This window comes from Carlito syrichta, unplaced genomic scaffold (assembly GCF_000164805.1).
Source record: "Carlito syrichta isolate Samal-C Ts95f unplaced genomic scaffold, Tarsius_syrichta-2.0.1 Scaffold99398, whole genome shotgun sequence".
Lineage (NCBI taxonomy): Eukaryota > Metazoa > Chordata > Mammalia > Primates > Tarsiidae > Carlito > Carlito syrichta.
In genome coordinates, this window is record NW_007043494.1 from 25,006 (window position 1) to 34,640 (window position 9,635).

A 9,635-nucleotide genomic window follows, 5' to 3' on the forward strand; every position below is an offset into this window, starting at 1 on the left:
ATTGTAGAGACGAGGTCTTGCCAAGTTGCCCAGGCGGGTCTCGAATCCGCGGGCTCAGGCAATTCACTCACCTCAGCCTCCTAAAGCGCGGGATTTCAGGCTAAGCCACCAAGCCCGGCTTTTTAAAAGGGAAACCTGCAATCATCAGTTTCTTCTCCCGTGGCTTACAGGAGACCAACGCACACCCTGGCCGCTGTAGCACAGCAGCAAAGCCTGCGAGGGGACTGCCTGGCATCGGGAGCCCAACACCCAGGGCACCAGCTGTGCACCTGGACCCACAGGCAGCACAGCGGCCCCTCGGGGCCAGCCCCTGCTGCCCTCCCCAAGGCTGCTCTGCTTCCTCCACTCCTCACAAGGAGGCAGGCTGCCTCCAGCTCCCTAACTAGAAAGCGGCGGCCACTCCCACCAAGTGCAGCCTCAGCTCTGCTGGTCAAACACCACACTGTGTGGCACTATGCTTCCTTCCCTGTTTTCATAACAACAGCGGCCAGAAAGAGACAGCTCTGAGAGCTGCGTGGGACGGGAAGGCTGTGAGACCCGCTGAGGGGGCGGATGTCTGACATCGTGAAGCGCCCAGCAGTGCACAGACCTTTTTTATGCTGATTTATTGTAACTTCTTCTCTGGTTCCCCGCCCCCAGCCACACACACAAAATGAACCAAACCCTAGCATGGCCAGGATGTCACGCCACGAGGACATGGGCAGGGGGCGCCTGGGATCCTTTCCCCAAAGTGGAAGGTTAGACTCAGAGCATGCCACGCCCTCCAGGAAGGGCGGCTGGGAAGGGTGTGGGTGGCCTGGGGAAGGGAGGCCCGCGGAAGGGAGGCGGGAGCTGGAAGGGCAGGGACCATGGTGCCAGACTGTGAATGTTTATGTCCTGATATGGCACGGTGTTCCCGCCCTCACGAAGATGTGACTCAGAGCACAGCACTTTCTCCAGAAACCAGGGCTGGGGGTGGTCCAGGGAAAGGGTGGGGGGCGCTCCAGAGGAAGGGCGGGAGGTGGCCCGGAGAATGGGATCGCCTTTGGGGGTGGCTGGAGCAGGAAGGGCAGGGACCCTGGCGCCACGCCGGGAGCCCACATCTTGGCGTCCCACACCTGTGTGCTCTTTGGCACGTGATTAACCTTCTGGGACCTTGATCTTGTCATTTGTGAAAGGGGATAAAAGCACCGCCTATCCCATCGGGTTGACGTGAAGGTTAAATGAGCAAAACCACCTGTACCCTCAGACGGCACGCAGACACCTGGGCTGGCGTGTCTCCTCGATAGGACACGGGGGAGCCAGGCAGAGGGCCCGCGGGGCTGGCGCCACGCTGCAGGGGATCTAGTCTCCTTCTGCAGCCGCAGCTGCAGAGACAGGGTGGCCAGCTACCATAGCTCTACCCAGGCTGCCTGTAGCTTGATGGCGGCCCGCAGAGGTCGAGGCCACGTGGAGCAGACGCCACAGAACCCCATGCCTGTAACAAGGGCAGAGAGAGCGGATCCGGACCTAGTGGAGGAGCCAGGGTGGAATGAGGCTCGCGCAGGCCGCCTGGAGCCCACCTGCCCGCCCGCCCGCCCGCAGGCAACACTCACCTGGGCAGCAGAGGATGGCCAGGACCAGCAGGAACCCGAGCAATGCTGGCCCTTCTCGTCTTCCCATCATGACTGTCCGGGACCTGGAGGGGGGTCGACAAGGGCTGCCGTGAGCCAGCAAGGCCAGAGGATGGACCAAGAGCTGGGAAGCGCAGGGAAGGACACAGGGAGCTGCTGGCGGGTGCAATGGTCCCTGCCTGCGGTCCCAGCTGCTTGGGAGGCCAGGAGGGAGGATTGCTTGAGGCCAGGAGCTGAAGGCTGCCGTGAGGTATGTTCCCACTGCTGTACTCCAGCCTGGGCGACAGAGCAAGACCCTGTTTCTAAAAACACAGGAACTCCACCAGGCTGGGATCTGAAATGCCGGGCTCTCGGGTGTGGAACCCGAGCCCGCCTCCTGCCCCGAGACCTCGATCTACCTAAGGCAGGCTGGCCCTGGCGAGGGACAGCGATGAGGGCATCGGGGATCCTTGGACCTGACCCACTGGCCCCACAGCAGCCACGCACCCCCCGACAGCCAGCCCACGCACCGCATACGGGGATACCACTGCTGTCCACAAGGGTCATTCACTCACACACAAGCACCAGGAAGTCGACCCAGTAACTGATTCCCTCTGGGGGCCCCACCCAGCGCTGAGCTGGGCGGCCACTTCTCCAGGCCACACCCACTGCCCAGGGGCTCAGCCACAGGGCGCCTGCAGGGACATAAGTCCAGGCTCCTCATGGCAGGGCGAAGGGGCACGCCTTGTCCACTCAGGACATGAAGAGGGAGACTGGCCCGTGACACCCGCACCCGGAGGTGCTGCACCAGCGGTGGGAGACAGGTGACCAGGAGGCTTCACACTTGCCAGGGCCCCAGCCCACGTCCTGAGCCCCCCAGGGCGGCCAGAGGGGCCAGCTACTGAGAGCCAGGTGCTCCGGGCTCTGTCCCCAGTGGCCCCAGGCCAGGCCAGACAGACAACTCAGCGGGGGTGAGCCACCCACCCCCGCTGGGGGAGAAGCAGGGCTCCCTGAGATGTCACCATCTCTCCATCTCTGAAGGCCCCCTGTACCCAGGAATTGGCTGACACAGGCCACTGCGGACTGAGAGGCAAGGCTTAGTATCATCCAGCAGAGAAAACACTGAAGGCTGGTATGGTGGCGCACACCCATAGTCCCAGCACTTTGGGAGGCAGAGGCGGGAGGATTGCCTGAGCCCAGGGGTTTGAGACCAGCCTGGGCAACTAGGCGAGACCTCGTCTCTATGACAAATCAAAAAATTATCCGGGCATGGTGGTGTGCGTCTGTAGTTCCGGCTACTTGGAAAACTGAGGTGGGAGGATCACCTGAGCACAGGAGGTCAAGGCTGCAGTGGTTGTGAGCGTGCCCCTGCCCTCCAGCCAGAGTGAAACCCCAACTCAAAAATAAGAAAGAAAAAGCACTGACTGGTACAAGCTTACAGTGGGGTGGCTTTCCCTACCTGGGCTGCTGGGGGGACCACGACCAAGGCCTGGCTTCCCTCAGGAGCCATGTGGCACCCCCCCCCATGGCCTCCCCAAAGTCCGCCAGAACTGGCTGCCCAGCACGAGGGGAGGAAGGCGGTGGCCTGAGGCCCCCAGACGGGGTAGCGCGCCGGACATCCCCCACAGGTTGGGATTGGCTGTGGTGTCAGTGTGCCTGGGAGGAAGGACCTGGTGAGGCTGGGGACTCCGGCCCAGGGTGCCTGATGGAAACGCCCTGGACACGAACAGCACGTGACAAGGCGGTGGCGAGAGCTGCTCAACGGCATTTTGCAGGAAGGCGGGAAGGACACGGCCAGACTCGGGCGCCCCATCCATTAGGGGCCCAGGGTGAGGCCGGGAGCTTGGCTCTGACCCGCTGCTGGGCATTGCCTCTGACCTCTGAGCTTCCCCTGGCAAACTCAGTACAGTCACATGTGTGGCGTGGCCTGTGCCCAGCAGAGGGGAGAAGAGCAGTGGCTGCCATGAGAGTCGCCGAGAAGTCAGGGTCTTGGGGAAGAGCCTGGGGAGAAGGGTGGGCGGGCAGACGGCAGTGATGCTGGGCAGAGGCCAGAGAAGCAGCTGGTGGGGGACGAGCAGGGGCTCTCGGCCTCCAGGGTCAGGTGGGGCATGTCAAGGCCCAGCCTTGATTCCACCCACGGGTCGCCGGGTGTGCCGTGACCTGCAGGGGCAGGACCAAGCCCTGCGGAGGAAGAACATGACTGCGTGTGGACGCCAGGGTGGACTGTTGGAATCAGAGTCCCCCAGGTCTCTGCTGCTCACCACTGCCACAGAGCTTTCCAAGAGCAAAATGTTCAGGGGGCTGAGGGGGAGGGGAGGCAGGAAAGAAACGGCAGGTTGCTTCAATCTGCCTCTACAAGCATATGCCCAGCAGATCGAGGCTGCATTGGCCGGGAGCATGCCACTGCCCTCCAGCCTGGATGACAGAGTGAGACTCTGACTCAAAAAAAAGAAAAAAAAAGAATCAAGCATCACTTTTATAATCAGATCAGGACAATCCACACTTCATACTTTACAAATGTTCCCTCTCCAGCAGTCCCAGACCATCTATATTTCAGAATTTAAAAAATAAATAACCCAACCTCATGGTCTGAAATCCTCCCTAGTGTTAAGCACCCTCCATTCTGAGAAGAAAAAAAAAAAGCCCTAAGTGAAGAGCAGTAAGATGGGTCCGCACACCACACACTCCCACGTAAGACACACATGGGACAGCGGTACTGGACGCTCTTCTGAACTGCTTGTTTCTGAGTGATTCTCGTTCTTCCAGAGGACCCACAACCCACAATCCCCAGAGAAGACCTGTGGTGACAAGTCTTGTCCCAGTGAAGTGGATTCATTGCTGGAGAGACCCCGAGGCCGTCGAGCGAGGGCTGTGGAGTCAGGTGGGCGTCCCTGCTGGGAACCACCGCCCAGGGCCTGGAAAGCAGCTGTCAGGCTCAGGCCAGCCTTTCGCCGTAGAGATTTTCCTGGGTGGCTCACAGCTGACTCTGGAGTGAATTCCTGCAGCACGCGCTTGGGCCCCTCATCACGGGACAAGTCAACAGCCAGGCTGTGTAAAAGCTGTTTACAACAGCAACAAACTTCAGCTGATTCTAAACCAGGCGCAGTGAGAACCAATGGGAGGCCCAAACGTCCACTGTACACAGACCACTGAGGTACCTAATCCTGACTTGCCTCCCGCATCTTTAAAATAAAACAATAGAGCTGGGCTCGGTGGCTCAGCCTGTGATCCCGCGCCTTGGGAGGCTGAGGTGAGTGGATTGCCTGAGCCTGCAGGTTCGAGACCCCCCTGGGCAGCAAGACCTCATCTCTACGATAAATCAAAAAATCAGCCGGGCGCGGTAGCGCATGCGTGTAATTCCGGCTACTCAGAAGGCTGAGGTGGAAGGATCACCGGAGCCCAGCAGGCGAGGCTGCAGTGGCTGGGAGTGGCCACTGCACTCCAGTCTGGGCGACTGAGTGAGACTCCGACTCAAAAAAAAAAAAAAAAAAATTAATTAATTAAATAAATAAATAAATAAATAAGTAAAAACAATAATAATAAAGTAGCAGCGACCAAGTAACACGTGTCCACAAGGAGAGCTGGAGAGCCATGGTGCAGGGCCACGTGGCCACAAGGAAGACTGCATGCGTGTTATGAAAAGGAAACTGGATTAAAAACAACTGCAATGTCTTTGGGTTTTGTTTGTTTTTTGAGTTGGACTCTCACTCCGTCACCCAGACTGGAGTGCAGTGGCCACTCCTGGCCACCGCAGCCTCGACCTGCTGGGCTCCGGAGATCCTTCCGCCTCAGCCTTCCAAGTAGTTGGAACTACAGGTGCGCGCTCCCACACCCAGCTAATTCTTTGATTTATTGTAGAGATGAGGTCTCACCCAGTTGCCCAGGCGGGTCTCAAACCCACGGGCTCAGGCAATCCACTCACCTCAGCCTCCCAAGGTGTGGGATTACAGTCTGAGCCACCAAGCCCGGCTAACAACTGCAATGTCATCACTCTCTTGTTTATTGAGTCAGAGTCTCACTCTGTCACCCAGGCTGCAGTGCAGTGGCCTGCTCATGGCCACCACAGCCTTGACCTGCTGGACTCAGGCGATCCTCCACCTCCACCTTCCAAGTATCCAGAACCACAGGTATGAGCCACCATGCCCAGCTAACTTTTGATTTATTGGAGGTCTCACCAAGTTGCCCAGGCCTGTCTTGAACCCCTGGGCTCAGGAAATCCTCTCGCCTCCGCCTCCCAAAGTGCTGGGATGATAGGCGTGAACCACCCGTGCCCGGACACAGGAGAATTTCTAACTGCAGCTTTTTAGGGTAACTATCCCAGTCAAGGACAACCTGCATTCCAATTTCTCAGAGTCAAATCAGGCAATGCCCAAACCAGCTGCATCTAGATCTATTAGTTTCTTTTTTTTCTTTTTTCTTTTCTGAGTTGGCGTCTCATTGTGTTGCCCAGACTGGAGTACAGGGGCACGCTCACAGCCACTATAACCTTGACCTGCCGGGCTCAGGCGATCCTTCCGCCTCAGCCTTCCAGGTAACTGGGACTACAGTTGTGCGCCACCATGCCCAGTTAATTTTTCTTGATTTATTGTAGAGACAAGGTCTTGCCAAGTTGCCCAGGCTGGTCTCGAACCCCTGGGCACAGGCATTCCTCTCACCTCCGCCTCCCAAAGTGCTGGGATGGAAACATCCAGTGTCATCACTCTCTTAAAATGCATACGTGCAAACACATGCATAAACACTTGGAATGCCGCATCCATTTTTCTGATTATTTTAGAGCATGTGGTGAGCCAGGTCACAGAATTCGAGCAGGTTATTCATGCTGAAGTGTCTTTTTTTCTGAACAATGGACATTTTTATAGAAAAGTCTCTCATCTTTAAAATAAAAATTTTTTAAAAATTAAAATATAAAATAAATAAAATAGAAAAAAGGCAAGTCTCTTGACACAAGGGAAACTCGGACACACTGACATGTGGTTTCACTTGCAGTTCCTCCCCATTGAGCGTCTGTACTACGCAACCTGACCAGGCTAGAGCCCGCCCACAGCCTCACAGGTGGCAACTGCTCTCTGTGGACATACTGCCCACGTCTGAAAGCAGATTTGAGTCACGTGCCGGCTCTGTAAATGAGCCTGGGCGTCTGGAGAGGCCTGAGAGGGGCCTGTATCGACCCCACTCTGCTCTCAGTTTATAGAACCTTGAAACCGCCAACTCCTTGACTTCAGTTCCTAACTTGTGAAGAAACGACGATTTTGTATGATGATAAAATATAAAAACAAGACCTGAGGGTTTTGAGTTCAATCTGGACAAGCGTGTCATTTCAGTTTAAGAAGCAAACATGCAGTCCAGGACTCACAGGTCCTGGGTTGACCCCACCCCGGCCCCAGGCCCGACCTGGTGGGCATTCCCGCGTTTCCGCCGATCGTCAGGACAGCCAGACGGTTCCCAGCAGAAGCAGGTGACGAGCACGAGGGAGGCAGGACCATGCAATCTGGAAAAGGGACGCCCAGACGGTCCTGTCTCAAATGAGGGCGGGGTGGGAGGCAGCTATTCTGTGTCTTTTCCGAGGACGGAGCTCGAGTCCCAGGGTTGCAGCTGCTGGCCTCACTCCTCCCGCGTGTCCTGCCCCAGGCCAGGTCCTGGGCGGCGAGGCAGTGCACCTGGACAGCAACGCCCTGATGAGGCATGCAGCTGTGTGCCTGCTGAAAACCAACAACAGCAGAGCGCAAGGACGCACAGAACAGACTCCCGCAAAAGATGGGCGGGACCAAAAGTCCCCATGGCCTGCAGGCTCTCACCCTGGGTCAGCGACGTGCCTCCCTCCACCTGTGCTGGGGGGAACCCGACGTCGCAGGGGACTGACAAATCCAGACATCCCCTGCAGCTTCCCGGGAGTATCCTGGGCAGCAAATGTCCTGGGAGTTTGGGTGGAAATGTCTGCGTGCCTACGTCCACTACTTAAATAGGAAACATGTTACTGTCCACCGGAAACTATGACCGGTCCGCCAAAACATCTGTTAAACACACACAGAAACACACACTGTGGACCCTTGAATAACACAGGTGTGAACTGCCTGGGTCCACCCAACTGTGATTTTTTTTTCAGTAAATACATGGAAAAATTTTGGGAGATTTGTGACAATTTGAAAAAACTGGCAGACAAACCAGAGAACCTAGAAGCACTGAAAAATTAAGACAAAGCTGGGTATGTCATAAATGCATAAAGCACACAGAGGTGCCAGCAGACTTGGTCACCTCCTACTGGGAAATACACATGTATCAGCCGGTGCAGGGGCTCACGCCTGTCACTCCAGCACTTTGAGAGGCCGAGGCGAAAGGATTGCCTGAGCCTAGAGGTTCAAGATCAGCCTAGGAAACATGGCAAGACCTCGTCTCTACAATAAAGAAAAACTACTTGTAATGCCAGCACTTTGGGAGGCCGAGGCAAGAGGATTGCCTGAGCCTGTGGGTTCGAGACCAGCCAGGGCAACTTGGCAAGACCTCGTCTGTAGAATAAGTCAAAAACTAGCCAGGCGTGGTAGCACGCACCTGTAGTTCCAGCTACTAGGAAGGCTGAGGCGGGAGGGTTGCCAGAGCCCAGCAGATCGTGGTAGCTGTGAGTGTGCCACTGCACTCCATTCTGGGTGATAGCATGAGACTCCGACCGACACACACACACACACACACACACACACACACATCTATCTCGGAGTTAGAATTCATCAAAACTCACACACACAGTCCACAGCCCTACAGCCCTATAGCCCTACAGGCACAGGTGTGGTGATGCGGTGCGGTCATGCTGCGTGAGGGTGGCAGGGACACTTGTACACGGAGGAACCTCGTGGTCGCCCTGTTGCCATGGTGCTACGCTCAGGCGTCAGGAGTGTCCATCTATGACATGTGAGTGTGCCCCTGACATGCGTACGCTGGGCAGCGCCTGCAAGGAGTTCTGTCTTTCCAGGTAACCATGGTTGAGGCACAAAATCCCTCCCCTCTTAAGGTCATGAGTTTTGTTTTGTTTTTTGAGTTGAGGTCTTACTCTGTCACCCAGGCTGGAGTGCCGTGACACGATCACAGCTCACAGCAGCCTCAACTTTCTGGGCTCGGGTGATCCTCCTGCCTCAGCCTCCTGAGGAGATGGGACTACAGGCGTGCGCCACCATGCCTGGCTATTTTTTTTTTATGTTAAAGATGTGGGGTGCAATTCAGGATTAGTTGTACAAGTGGTCATCGTACAGGGAAAGTTTGGGCCTCCCTTTGGTCCCCACTTCACCTGGTTTGAGATCAGGTCCCCTTATTGATGTTATGTCCCCCACACGCTCCCTACCCCCGGATGGTATCCTGCTACTGCCAATCCCTTTCTTATAGTATTATGGTAATTGTTCAAGGTTAATTTTTTTAAAAATTGTTGTAGAGACGAAGTCTTGTTCTGCTGCCCAGGCTGGTCTTGAAGCCCTGCGCTCAGGCAATCCTCTCACCTCAGCCACTCAGAGTGCTGGGACTGCAGGCGTGAGCTGCCTCGCCTGGTCATTGAGCATTCTTAGAATCAGGCTTGGTGCAACACAGTAAGCCTGGAATGACACCATGAGACCCTTCCGAAGGCCACAATGATGCTCGACGTACTCCCAAGGGCAGAGAAAGGTCACAACATCACAGGAAAGAGCGGCTTCTCAGTACACACCGGGCCAAGACCTGCAGCTGGTTGTGCTGCCATCAGACGGGCGACCATCATGTAGACAGACAGCATCAACTTAGGGATGGACCACTGCCATCCAGGACTGCCCACAGGTTCCTCTTCCTGATGATTTTCTTAACGTCTCCTTTTCTCCAGCTTACTTCATTGCAAGAATACAGTATAAAATACATGGCCCACGCAGAGTGTGTGTTAACCGACAGTTATGCTTATCAGGAGGGCTTCTGGTCAACAGCTGGCTGTTAGCAGTCAAATTTTGGGAAGTCAAAAGTTATACTCGCAGCCGGGCTCGGTGGCTCAGCCTGTAATCCCATGCTTTGGGAGGCTGAGGTGAGTGGATTGCCTGAGCCCGCGGGTTCGAGACCCACCTG

The 9,635-nt window shown here is 56.1% G+C and overlaps 1 protein-coding gene across 2 annotated transcripts in view; it reads right to left on the minus strand.

The window, feature by feature from the left end:
* Positions 1-9,635, minus strand: part of CD59 (CD59 molecule (CD59 blood group)) — a 14,121-nt gene that overhangs the window by 3,977 nt on the left and 509 nt on the right. The window contains exons 1-2 of one of the 2 annotated variants that reach the window (XM_021715173.1): positions 6,963-7,270; positions 1,575-1,657 (exon numbers count right to left, since the gene is read on the minus strand). In XM_021715173.1, coding sequence (XP_021570848.1) covers positions 1,575-1,657; positions 6,963-7,255 — 376 coding nt within the window. In that variant the 5' untranslated portion in view covers positions 7,256-7,270. Of the gene's footprint in view, positions 1-1,574; positions 1,658-6,962; positions 7,271-9,635 lie in introns of those variants that run through there. The other variant, XM_021715175.1, reaches the window with a different exon arrangement.